Source organism: Arvicola amphibius, chromosome 4 (genome assembly GCF_903992535.2).
Source record: "Arvicola amphibius chromosome 4, mArvAmp1.2, whole genome shotgun sequence".
NCBI classification, from domain to species: domain Eukaryota; kingdom Metazoa; phylum Chordata; class Mammalia; order Rodentia; family Cricetidae; genus Arvicola; species Arvicola amphibius.
In genome coordinates this window covers 60,109,759-60,123,521 of record NC_052050.1, presented here as the reverse complement: position 1 = coordinate 60,123,521, position 13,763 = coordinate 60,109,759, and the positions used below count along the sequence as shown (strand labels likewise).

Here is a 13,763-nt window from a genome sequence, read left to right as displayed (position 1 = left end):
CCAACAAGAAAGCTGCGACTTTGGTAGTGCTGGGGCCTGTGCTGGGGTTGCACTAACAGTGGGTGAGCTGATCCCGCTTTTGGGGCCTGTCTTGGAGGCCCATTAGTCCTGGTTTTCTGTTAAGCGGGGAGGATGCTAGGGATGGAACCAAGAGCCTTATGTATGCTGAGAAAATGTTCTGTCAGGCTTTGCGGTACCAGCAGACTGGCATCACTGCCCACATTGTGTCCTGCTTAACCTGATTATCTGGGCTGCCCACTCTCCTCTCTGCACATGAGTAGGGGCTGCTGGCCTGTAACCCACGCTTACCAGAGCCTTAGCCAGTAAATCCTCAATTAATTCCTGTTAGTGGGGCAGGGAGGCAAAAGGAATTTCTTTGCTCTGAGGGTGTTTTGGTGGGGACAAGTGATGCATTCTTGGAATTTATTCAGCAGAGCAACCCCTTAGCAACTGTGTGATTATGGTGTTGGAGGGTTCTACCTGCCAGCCTTAGTGGAACAACCTGAGTAGTTCCGAGCTTTTTTTTTCTTTTTTTTTGAGACAGGGTTTCTGTGTAGCTTTGGCTATCCTGGAACTCTATAGACCAGGCTGGCCTTGAACTCAGAGATCTGCCTGTTCTGCCTCCCAAGTGCTGGGATTAAAAGCATGCACCACCACTTCCCTGCTGTGAGTTTTAATGTTTTTGTAAGTTCTCTGCCCTAAACCCTACATTGACTTGTTTTCCTGTGCTGGCTGACATCATTGCCGGCAGCCGGACTGACTTCCTAGAGCTAGTTGCCTAAAGCTGTGAACATGGGATTGCTGATCTGTCTCCACCAAGCTGGAGCTCAGGGATGATCCCAGTGCTGGGAAAAACAGACCCCTGAAAACTCACAGGCACTGATGCTCAACCCCCAGCAGAGGTGAGAGGTTTCAGCCCTTAGGCATGGGCTAATCATTACTACACTGCTACTGTAAAGCCTGTCTGCTGCCTACCACAAACCGTGCAGCAAGAAGCCAGGTGTGACCCTTCACCTTAGATTCTCTAGCCTGGGGAATCCTAGAAGCAAACCTGTTCTTTATAGAATGTCCAGCCTTGGTTCTGCTGTGACATCACACAGTAGACCAACATACAAGTGCTGTGATGATCACCTCTTTGCCTCAAAGACCCATGGCCACCACCTGCGGTTCTAGTCAGAGCCTCCCAGCTGGCTTGGGGTGTAGTGACTGGGGACAGTACTGAAGACCAACACTAAGACCATCAAACCAAGGCACTGAAAGAGAACCAGAGAACACCAATTTGACAACCAGAAAAGCATCTTTAATATCTTGAAGCCATAGGACACAGCTGAAATCCCTAAATGTGATCCTGGAGGTTGCAGTTAAAAGCTCAGCCCACAGCTGCACAGGATCTCGTGTACAAAACGTAGGGCATTGAGCTGGAAGTAGGACCCTGAGTAGAAGGACTTGTGGGAGGTCTTGAGCCAACCCAAGTCCTGATCTGAGGAACAATAGGTGAGTGGCCTAGTGCTCCAGAGGAGTGTTCCTGTTCTCAGCCAGACTTCTGGATGTTGGCCATGTACCTTATAATTCAAGACAGAGCCCTATCTCAGTCCTTCAAAGGAATAAGGGAATTGCAAAAATCTTTATCTATGTATTGTTTCCCAAAGTAGACATCTGATCACAACACATGAGCTGGGAACCATCTAGAGAACAGGGATTAGTTTTGGATCCTGGGCTGTCTAGCTGTATGGGTTGCAGGCTGATGACTCCCTCAATCTGACCCTGTCCCTTCATCTGCAGGACAGGCCCAATAACTGGTGTCTCTTGGGATTTTCATGAGAATTAAAGGTAAAACCACTTTAGGGCCCACAATGTATACTAGCTATGCAAGCCCTGGTGGGTTAGGTCCCATTTAGGAGGAGCTGGCATGAGCAGATTCCCTGTGTTCTTTTTTTTGGAAAACTTGCACTGCTCCTGTGTTTATCAATGTTGGGCCAAGAATCCCCAAATAACCAACTTCAGGGCAAAGAGCAGCTCATGTATCAGAGGCTAGTGTGGGACCATGACCTCTTCTAGGAATCCCTATAAAGCTGTTGCCCAGGCAATGAAGAGTAGGGATCCCGATGCTAATTACCACTATTGTGCTGGGAGACCCATCAGGCCACGGTAGCCTTCAGAGCTTAGGCTCCCCTGAAGTGGCAGGTAGTGCTGAGGACCAAGAAACAGGCTGGACCACTTCCTACACAATCTATCTCTTCCCCATTCCTTCACTCTGGGACTCCCTGACCTTGCCTGTGCCTTAGTCTTTTATCAGTTACCAACGGGATCATGCAATCTGTTCAAAAGTCAGAAAAATGAGGGGGATGAAGGTCCCAAGACCAGCCTTGGCCCAGATACTACTGGTGGCAGATTGAGTAGGAAAGGCACATGAGTTACTGCCTGTGTAGACTGGGCAAGGAAGAGAAACCCCAGGGTAAAAACTGACCACAGCACAGACCTACTGAAGGAACATGAAGCCGAGCAGCCAGTGGCTAACCATGGACTCCTGGAGTGAGCCGGGATATGGAGCAGGTGGGATGGAGAGGCAGATGGGTAGCACCAGAGTGGCCCAGTTGGGCAGTATTGGTTGGCCAAGAGGAAGAGGCAGAGATATGGTTATTGCTACACCGCAAGGCTGGGAAGCCTCCGGGACATGGGCAGTGGGACTTTAAGGCTGCCAAGGCAGTGAGGATGCTCAGGCCACCCTGCAGCGACTTGAAACAAGTTCACTGAGGAAGCCTAGCCACTGTTCTTGGGTCCACATGAGTCAGGGACCCTCATTCAAGTACTGTGTTGTAGACACACTGCCATCACAGCTGGCAGAATACTGTCAGCAATGTCTTCCTAGAGGCCCAGGGTTTGTCTGGACCCGGAAAATAGTTCCTGGCAGACAGAGAAGGGCAGGGGAGGTATGTTGGGTTATCCCGGAGTTCTAGGAGGCTGGAAAAGGAGCATCAAGAACAGGGTAAGAGTCAGGGGTGCAAGAGGTAGGGAGATGCTGAGGGTGGGGACAATGAAGACCCATGCCATGACTGCAGTGGTGAGTGAGGCTCAAGGGTTCTGAGCTTAAGGATTCCCAGTCAGGATGCATGGTCTCCTGCTAGATTTCAGTACTCCTGCAGAATGGGAAGGTGTCTGGAGTGGCTAAGCAGCAGTGGAGACGACCAGAAGCCAGGAACACAAGAGAGGATACAAAATGGATTTTGCGTGTCACCTTCCCACCCATCTCCAAGGTGACCTTCAAGAAAGACCTGGTAGTGCCACTGGAAGGTCAGAGAGGGCCGAGGATACCACACTGCTCAGCAGACCAACACTGTTCTTTGAACTGACTCCAGCAGTTGAATCCATGGGAAAGCAGACCCTTAGCCAAGGATCGTGTTTCTTTGCAGAACCCACATGAGAAGCCAGACAGTGTGGGTAACCAAGGAGAGGAAGGCATTCACTGTCACCTGCTCTGTTTCTGTGCTCATGTGCCGGTGTGCATGCCCACAGATGGGCTGGGGCCACAGCTCTCACACACCAGGAACGTGCTCTCTTCTGCCATTCCACCGTGCCACGGCACACAAGTCTGAGAAAGAGAAAGGGTTACACTGGCAGTGGCTAAGGCTTGGCACCCCCTCCTTGGGAAGCTGGCACATAGGGTTCCTGTTGTTCTTCTTGGCTCCAGGAACACCCTCCTCATTTGCAGGAAGGACACAGCTCCAGGATGTGGTGGCAGGGACTCTACCTCACCCTCTTGCTGATCTGAGCAGGGACTCATTAGCCAGGCTAGACGGGATGTGTGGCTGGTGGAAGAAGGACCTCAGCAAAGCCAGAGGACCTCTGTGGGAACAGGGTCTTGGCCATTTGGCCTGCCCTTCATTCCACTCTGGATATCCACACATCCTCAGCCAGCAGCTGGTCCCCAGAATTCTGGATGAGGGCTGCAGATGAGTGTCCTTGCAGAAATAACTCTGAGCCTGTCCCCACAGGAACAGGTTCCTGAGAGCACATGAGCTGGCTGAGGCCCACGTGGAAGGCCCACAGGGTGCACTCCTGCAGACAGTGGCCAGGGTCATGGCTGTAGGCGCTCCAGGTACTGTGGCAGGGGGTTTTCCTTGACGTATTTCTGTATATACCAGCAGGTGAGGTGAGCCTTCAGGTCTTCCTCCACCACGAAGTCCAGGGCGGCCTGGACCAGCAGAGGGAGAACAGTTGTTAAGAGTTGCAGCTTACTGGGGACTAAGGCCCACTATGGTCCATGACTGGGGGCCATCAGCGCTCTGTTATTTTCCCAGGTTCCCCATATGGCTACCTTCCCATTTTGCCTAGCTCAGTGTCTCAAGTTCTTTTCCTGGTAATTGGGTTAACTCACAGACCAGCTTGTGACCAGGTCCTGTATGTAAGGGCACAAGGCCCAGGAAGCCCCACAGGAAGGGAAAAGAGGCCTCCAATCTAGGAGAATAAGGGGGCAGGGAGGGAAGAGAGGGACACAGAATTGGGAAACCAGCAGAGGGCTTCCCTAGAAACACAGGGGTGGGGCTGCACCCAAAAAGCATTCTCTGTCTCACCTGCACTTTGTTCTCAGGCAGCCCGGGATTTTGAAGTGCTTCGAAGAGGTAGGTGGAGGTGGATGACCAGGGCATGAGCCTACTGACTTGGACATTCATTTACTTTGTATCATCAGGGCCTACTAAACAAGTCCTGAGTGCCAAGTCCTGGTCTCAAGGTAGAATCAGGCTATAGGGACCCTATGCTCAAAACAGTTGTCACCTGCCACAGAAGGCCTAGGAGCATAATAAGCAGTCTCCAGAGTTCTCTACTGCTAACTGCAAACTCTTGGCCAGATGGGCCTGTGAAGCTGTGGCCTAGACACAAACTAGAGTTAGCCACCAGTCGATCTTCCCTGCAAGGGGAGAGTCACAGCTGTGTGTCCTGGTCTGCTGCCCATCATACCTTGGCCAGGTGCTTGGCAATGCCACGCCCACGGTAAGCATCTGGAACCTCTGTGTGCTGCAGGTCTACGATCCGCTTGCCCACATACTCATAGAGCAGGACGGCCCGGTCATGACATCCTGGAGCAGGGGACAGAAAGAGCTGAGGCATGGACTCCAGGGGTCCCAGGAGCTTCCCGGGTATGGAGGATAGGGTAGAGAACGGTATCTGGAGCCGGACTACCAGTGTGCTACAAGAGCTGAATTCTGAATAACCCCTGTACCTTGGTTTCCATATCCCCAGAGTAAGGGGCATGAAGGCATTCCTCAGAGGGCTGTGTGTAGAGTTCAATGGGGCATTCTCTGCTCAATGTGGCGCCCAAAACACACAACCACCCATAAGACCTTGCTACTGTCATTCCAGGGACCCCAACCTTGTGTTCTCAGCTAACCCCCACTTTAAGGTTCAGCATGGGACACAACAGAGCCTAATAAACCCATGGCTTCAGTGGAGGGAGGATACAGTAGGCACTATCAGTCAGAGCACAAGTCCTGCCCATCCCCCAGCCAAGACTCAGTCTGAATCAGAATCCACAAGGCATCAACATTAGGCACAGGAAGCAGGAACAAATCGTTATCCACCCTCCCTGCCCTGCCAGGACAAGAGTTCACCAGTCTGCTAAAATCCTGCTGGAAATGTTCCTGGGGAAGCTGCTTCAAATCACAATGTGCAGTTCTCTGACTGCGTAGCCACTCATCCACCCAGTGTTTATCAAGTCGCAAACACTTCTCAGGTGCTGGGCATACAGAAGGAAACAAGGATCTGCCCTCATGACTAAGGGGAGCAAAGGTAATGCCCCAGCAGGAACAGTGAGGACGCTGGTGTGGCTAGCTAGAGTGGACCAAGGGAGCAGGAAGCGACAGGGGCAGGTCCTGCAGTGCCTTCTTGGCAATCATGCACTAGGTCCTTAGTAGAGGGATGGAAGGTAACTCGTAGTTTCACAGAATTTTCTGGCTGCTCTGTGACAATCTAGGGCAAAAGAGTTCAGTGCAGCAGCCTTAGTCCTGGTGGGAAGAGGAGGCCAGACTACTCCAGTGGGTCCACTCTGGAGGACTTGATGGCAGTTGAGGTATGCTCAATGACAAAAGAAGCCAAAGGCAAACCCAACATTTTTTTCATTTGAAGGGACTGCCTGTGTGTGAAAGAAATGCTCAAGCTGGCACCGGGGAGAGGCAGAGCCATTATGGCAGGGGTTGCCAGGAGGCTCTCAGGACAAAGAATGTCATCTGGTAAGGGCACAGTTGTTAGACCTGAAGGAATGGGGGACACAAGGCCCATTGGTGTGAGAAGTCCAGGTGGTGAGCACAGAAGCAAAGTCCTCATGATGCTCAGAACAACAAGGAGGCCAGAGTGTGTCAGGGATCCTAGGGCCACCAACAGACCAGCTTATGCTCCCAAGCAGTCTTGGGTGGCAGGGGCTGAGCTCTTGCAAACTTGCCTAGTGTCTTCAGTCTCTTCCTGTTCTCAATCCCACAGAGCCTACTTAGCCTATGGGCAACACTGGAATATCACAGTGATTCTCTGCCTAGGCCTTTGGGCTTTTTTCCCTTTTTTTTGGAGACAGGGTTTCTCTGTAGCTTTTGGAGCCTGTTCTGGAACTAGCTCTTGTAGACCAGGCTGGCTACAAGAGGCAGGTAGATCGAACTCACAAGATCTACCTGCCTCTGCCTCCCGAGTGCTGGGATAAAGTTGTGTGCCACTAGAGCCCAGGGGCCTTTGGTGTCTTGTGGTCAGGACAATCACCACCTTGTCCCCATAGTTCTCAGAGTAGACACCCAGGAAAAGTCTGTCAAAAACCTGCTTCTTCCCTCCCACCAGATGCATGAGACTAGAGGTGGACTAGTTGCATATGGGAGTCCTGAGGCCTGGCCCCGCGCCTTTAGTGGGATCCCCAGAGAACAGCCAAGTCCCCAGCAGGTGTCTGCTTGGGCTTGCTTTCAGATATGCCAGCAGGCTCTAGCCACACCCTAACTGCAGCCCCTCCCTACAGCAGCCACTAAGTGTTTGATTAGCTGCTTGCTGGTCTTGCCACATCTGTACCCAGAGCCTCCCAGGTGGGCACCGCCTTCTCATTCCAGGTGTTTCCCCATCAGGGGCTTCTCCTGACTGTCCACCATCACGGGACACAGTGCTCATGTGACACTGTCAGCTATAACAATCCCCAACACCCATGCAATGGATGGACCACCTGGACTCAGTCTAGGCGAGGCTCTGAGTAACCCAGACCTCTGACAAGCATGTTGGGGATGGTGATGGGCACCCAGGAACTGGAGGAATCAGCTGGGCTCAGTTCTAGTTCTGTCTTCCTACTTGCAAAGTAGAGGGTATATAAAGATTCTGGGAGGGATCTAAGTGAGCCTTCTTGCTACCAGTAGCTGTCCCAGAGGTGGAGAGCTAGCTCAGCAGTGAAGAGGGCTTTCTGCTTTTACAGGGAACCCTCAGTTCTTAGCACCCATGCCTGGTAGCTCACACCTGCCTGTAATACCAGCTGCAGGATCTGACGCCCTCGTTTGACCTCTACAGGCACTGGAATACATGTCATGTGTATGTGCGTGCACGCACGCACGTGCACGCGCACACACACACACACACCCAAATCTTTAAACCATATATACAGACCTAAGTGGCTGACCTTGGCTAAGGTAAGGAAAGAGAAGGCAAGGAAGGGGCTGGAGGCAGGGGCCTTATCTAACTTCGTCCAACCTTTAGGTGACAAACCCTCAGAAGGCAGCCTGAGGTTCCATTCTGGACTAGCTGTTCACCAGCCTCCTGCCTTGGTCTCCCACCTAGGAAACAGTGGCCACACATCCTGTATTTCAGAACCCATATATATCTGGGTTCTAGTGTCCTCTCACATTCTGCATCAGCAAGCTCTTGCTGCTTTCTGCCACTTTTGCTCAGGACTTAGGCATTTCTTCCACCCCTGCTCACACTGCGGGGACCAGGGTAGTAGCCAGCTCCCTGCTCTACCATGCCCCATAGTATGTTCCCCGCTAGCCCAGTCTCAGGGTTCCTGATCCATGTCATCTGTTCTCTTTTCAGGGTCAAAGCCAAACTCATACAAGCCAACATTTTCAGGCCCTATATACTATTTTCCCCCTATGAGCTCAGTCTCACCATACCCGCCATGCTCCCCTATCCAGGCACTGCTCCTGGCTGCTCTGAACACACAATGGGGACTGCAGGACCTCTGCTCTCAACTGCTTCTTTTGTCCAGTGTCACTTCTCCCAAGGGCCTTTGTTTTATAAGACATTATGTAATTTATTTGAGACCCACCCCTCACTATAGACTGTCAGCCCCACAAGTCCTGGGCACCTTGAAGACTGCTGGCAAACAGCAGGTACTCAGTAAATACTAGCGGAATGAACCATAGTTGGCCTAGGCTGTGCAGGAGGCGTGGAGGAGGGGCTGCCAGCCTCTAGGCACCCTGTTTCCCTAGGGCGCCATTTGTGGTTAACGACAGGGCAGCAGGTTCCACAAGGCTCAAGTTTAAAGCTGTAGTCTGCTCACAGGCAGCATTAGAATGCTGTCCTTTTGACTGGACCCATTTGAAGAGAAAGGGGAAAAGAAGCCCACGGGATCCCTGTTTTTCTCTTTGTGGATCTAATGGGTCTCCAGAGTCACCTGGAGAATCATACACAGCCTCCCTGGAACTCAAAAAACTTCAGAAAAGAGATTCTGAAAAAAAAAAAAAAAACAACCAAAAAACCCCCAAACAAACAAACAAACAAAACAAAACAAACAAACAAAAATAACAAAACCCAGCCAAGTGTCACTGCCAGCTGAGCCACCACCAGCATGACGACAGGACTTGTTTCTCTATGGAAAGAGCGTGACAGCATAGGGGCAGCTGGACCCAGATTTGAATATGACTCTGGTCTTGTTAAGGCTGGGCAAGTCACTTCCTGAGCCCCAGCCTCAGTTTACTCATGTGTAATGTGGGGCGGTATGTCACAACAAGGAAGCGACAGCTGCCTCCACTGTAGGTAGGAGGCACAAATGGGAGACCAGGCCTCTTCTGCTTGTGACCAAGTGCAGGTCACAGAAGACTGGCTCAGAAACTCAGGACAGGCCGCTCCGTACCTTCTCTGCTGCACAACTCACTGGCGGACCTCACACAAGTGTGTCCTTTCATTGGCGCAGTGGCCTCTAAGTTAGGTCACAGACAAGCCCAGAGGGCCTAGATGGGAAGGGTGGGCTACAAAGAACTCAAGGTCCCATATTTCATATTCGTTTCCAGTCCCTAGGATCAATGGGAGTGTCGGCCTGCTGGGACAAACGCTACAGAAGATGAGGCCTTGACCTAGCTCTCGGGTTTGAAAAGCAGCCATTTACCTATGTTTATCAGCACTCGCTGTGCACCGAATGTGTCATTCTGAACCTTTACTGCCACAGTATCTCATCCTCACTGCCAGCCAAAGCGGTGTTCACTATAACTATCCCCACTGCAGATTCTGGGAGGCCGAGGAACAAACACATCGACTGGGCAAGTTGGCTTAACTAACATCTCAGAGCGACCTACCCGCCTCCTCCTCCAAGCCACAAGTTCCCGGGGTTATGCCCCAGGCCCGCAGGAAGCAACCGCACACCCGGGGGGGAGGGGGTGGTGACAGGCCACCAGCGACCGGCTCTCTAGGATCCAGGGTGGCAGCCCTCCGTCCGCGATGCCGGAAGCCGGCAGCGCTAGCAGGTGCGGGCTGCCCGGGCGGGCGCGCTCCGGCGGTGCCTATCGGGGTTCGGGAGCCCTCCCGCCCCGGGATCCGTCCGCCCGCAGGTCCCGCCCCGTCCCGCCCGCGCGCGCGCAAACAAAGGCAGCGCGGTACCGTTGAGGCGCACGGAGAACTGGCGGCGTTGGCGGTCGTGTTCCACGCGGATGGGGCCGCCTTGCTCCAGCGCACTCGGCGGGGTCGCGTGTGCCATCGCGCGCGCCGAGGCTGGGGACGGCGGGCCGCAGCGAACTGACTCTCGGGCGGCGCGGGCCGGAGAAGGGGGCGGGGCCGGAAATCAGCTGTGAGTCACGTGCGCCTCGCGCACGGTCTGTTTGGATACATCCCTGGCGTCTCTTAAAGAGGCCGCGCCGCGCGTTTATCTCGCGGCTGCAACAATGATGGGCTGGCCCCTCAAGGTTGCCGATTGTTCTCGGGTTTGCCCCAGGTGCATCTGTAGGACCCACTTGGACCCATCTGAAAAACACGTAACTTCGACCCGAGGGGCAATTCTGATCCTTCCTAAGACAGTCATCTAATATTAGGCACTGGCTTCACCGGCAAGCACAGATACCCAGACCCGGTTTTACTGGGACTGGGCATCAAAAGGCATACCTAGTCTCCAGCTGGAACTCTGGGACTGGCGCTGCGCAACTCATCCGCCTGGGGCAGTTGAAGCTACTGTTGAGAGATTACCCCCAGGCGTGTTTGGGACTGGGTGAAAAGTCACCTGTCCCAAAAGAAAGGCAGATTTACGAGGTCCCTGGGGAGCGAGCTACCCAGGAACCAGTGTCTCCCTAGAAACCACAGTATTTGTAACCACTCCTCAGCAAATAGTATTTGGAAAGCTTGCCATGGATGTTCACAGAATACATTCTGTTAATTAAGGTGCAAATTTGATGTCCACATCTATGAGACTACCATACAGACAGACATACAGAAAGCTTGGGTCTACCTCAGTGGTAGTGATTGAAGGTTGTGCGTTCAAACTGACACAAAGTGTACGTCGGTGGTGGTGGTGGTGGTGGTGACCATAAGGAAGCACTTAGCAGCTAAAAAGAGATCTCCATGGGTCCGCTGCCATTTGGTGTCTTCCTTTGGATGGAACTATGCTCCCTGATTTTTAGCACTATTGACCAAACAGATTTTTCCAAGAATGTCCTATACAATGGAACTACACAATATTGACCTTTTAGTATTTAGTTCCTTTTTTTCTTTTGAGACTGGATTCCTCTGTGTAGCCCTACCGTCCTCAAAATTGCTAAGTGGACCAGGCTGGCCTTGAACTCAGAGACCTGCCTGCCTGGTCCTCCCGAGCACTGGGATTAAAGGCGTGCGCCACCACTCCCTAGCTTAGTATTTAGTTTCTTTCTTGGCGTCCACCTGTGATCAGCTACATTTAAGCTCTCATGTTCTTCGCTGTGTCAGGTATTCCACGGTGAGCATGTACCAGTTTATCCTTCACATGTTAGTGGGTTGTTGTGTTGTTTTGGTTTGGGGCTGCTATGAGTAACATGTTGTGGATATCCTCTGGCCAGTATTCCCCTGGCGTAGTTCCAAGGAATGTGTTGCTGGGTTGTATAGCCGGTGTATGTTTAGTTTTGTGAAAAGCTACAGGACCCTTTTCTAAATGTGCAGCCTTACGTTGCTACTGATCATTTTGGAAGTTTCAGTGGACATTTTATTATTAGTGGCAGCAATTGGCTCTTGAACCTTTCCCCAGGCTGCCAGGCCATTTGCACATCCGTTTAATGAACACTCTTGTCTGGTTTTGTGCCCACTAAATTTTCATTTCGATTTCTTCTGACCTTTCTATTGTTTGGTTAGAGGTCAGATGCACTATTGAGAGTGTCTTTTCTGAGCAAATAATTTCCTTTTCTTAACAAGTGTGTGCTGTACCACAGTATTTGTAAACAAAAGCGGGCTGAGGTGGGTCATTGTATGCAAAGTGACGGCAAGGGATCACGTGATCAGAGAGGGCTAGAGCTTGGCTGAGTCAGGGCTGGAGGCAACTGTGAACTAGGAAGATAAGACCTGTGAGTCTCAGGTGACCTCACTCCCCAAGAATGTGAGTGGAGACGGCCAGAGTACGTTCCTGGACAGTGTCTGAGCAGGCCACTCATCTGCACACCACAGTGCCTTTGCGTGACTTCCCTAGAGCCACTTCCTGGGGAAGCCCTCGTCTGCTCTTACATCTACTGAAAAGGCGTCCCACCTGCCAGTCTGGACTAGGGGAGAGTCTGGCCTGATGCGGGTCTGACAAGCTCACTTCTCTTGGACTCTTTGTTCTCTACGTGCTGGGGTCTGTGAGCCCCGCAGAAATCCATCTTGGAAGCTAGGCACAGTGTTGGCCTGTACTCCTCGCACTTGGGAAGTGGAGGTGGGCATTCAAGGCAATTCTCAGCTACATCCTCAGCTTGAGCTATGGGCAATCCTGCCCACCCAAACCAAAGAAGTAAAGTCCTTTCCGGAAAACAAAAGAATAAAATGAGTGCCGGGCGGTGGTGGCCTGCGCCTTTAATCCCAGCACTCGCGAGGCAGAGGAAGGTGGATCTCTGTGAGTTCAAGGCCAGGCTGGTCTACAGAACAAGTTCCAGGACAGTCTCCAAAACCCTGTCTCGGAAAACAAAACAAAACAAAACACAAAAACCAGAAGTAATGAATGTTTGCTGGAGTCACTGAATGTCTGGATGACTCAGTGCTGGAAGCTGCTCATGGCCGTGCCTGCCAGGGTTGCATGAGGACTAGAGTAGGGTGTGGATCTGACTTACCTGGGTGCTCTCTAATCTGCCAAGCATGCACTGAACATCTCCTGTGGGGCAGGGACTGTTGTGAGGACACAAATGAGCAAAGCAGATGACCCCCTATCCCCGCAGTAGCACAGCGCCACAGGGGTGCGCTGAAATCAGAGAAGGAAGGAACGGGTTGATGGTGCCAATGCTCCCCAGTCCAGCTGGTTCTGGGTCAGTGCACTCCTGGAGGCAGTCTGGCTTCAGGCAGGCTTCAGCTGAGATAGAGGCTTTTTAAGAAAGACTTGAAGGAAGTAAAGGAATGAGCTGGGTGGGAGAGGGAGAGCAGTCTAGGCAGCAGTGAGAAGAGCAGAGGCATTGGGTTAAGATAAAGAGCCCTGGTGGGGCCAGGCGGTGGTGATGCATACCTCTAATTCTAGTACTAAGAGAGCAAGGGGCAGGTGGATCTCTCTGAATTTGTGGCCAGCCTGGTCTACAGAGTGAGTTTGCAGGACAGCCAGAGCTACACAGAGAAGACCTATCTTGAAAAACAAAACAGCACTGTTGGGAAGCCACTGACTGCCACGGGGTCCGTACAGCAAAGGCCCCTGACATGAGCTGGGAAGGAGCTGGGAGGGGGGAGGACATGGGGGGGAGGGCTTGGGCATGATTTTATTTGTTGCTTTGGAATTTTTCCACATTTGTAGATAGAATAGTAAGTAAAATACAGTCCTACTTACCTGCCCAATTGCTGTTTGTCTTCATTTAACAAAATTTAAAGGGTGTTTACATTCAGTAAGGACCCCTTCTTTGAGCAGGCATTCTACAAGCCAATGAGCCACCACCACCTCTTTAATCCAAAACAATGTCCTGCCCTGACACTTCTTTCAACCCCTTCCCCACCCACCTGGCCAGTTTTCAGTCCTTGTCCTTTTGTCTTTACTAGAGTGTCATCCACCAGCTTGTGGCCTTTGGCCTGCCCCCCATCATTCTGATGTCCTTGCAATTGAGTAATACACTGAACCACTCAGCATCCTGTCCCTTCATGGCTACATAAGATCTGAGAAATGGTGTTAAGTGCCCCTCTGCTAACTGCATGAGAGTGGCCCAGAAGGGAAACAGGGATTAGGGACTCTGCAATGCTTCCAAGGACAACATAGCTGTTGCTCACAGTCTCAAGCTCTACCATCTTAGTGGAAGGAAAGTTCCAGCCTCCACCTCTACCCTGTCTGTTGCCAGGACTAGGAGGTCTTCTCAGTGCCTTGAACATTATGGATACTTTGTCTCTTTGCTGTGGTACTGTAACTGCCTGGGAAGGAATGAAGAATTCTA

The 13,763-nt window shown here is 51.9% G+C and overlaps 1 protein-coding gene across 1 annotated transcript; it reads right to left on the bottom strand.

Moving 5' to 3' along the window:
• Positions 1 to 1,278: 1,278 nt before the first annotated feature.
• On the bottom strand, positions 1,279 to 9,974 carry Natd1 (N-acetyltransferase domain containing 1). Its single transcript, XM_038326333.1, has 3 exons — positions 9,820 to 9,974; positions 4,957 to 5,075; positions 1,279 to 4,192 (listed from the first exon to the last, which is right to left on the bottom strand). Exons 1-3 carry the CDS (start codon positions 9,914 to 9,916, stop codon positions 4,076 to 4,078), a joined length of 333 nt encoding a protein of 110 aa, XP_038182261.1. The 5' UTR covers positions 9,917 to 9,974; the 3' UTR covers positions 1,279 to 4,075.
• Positions 9,975 to 13,763: the final 3,789 nt, after the last annotated feature.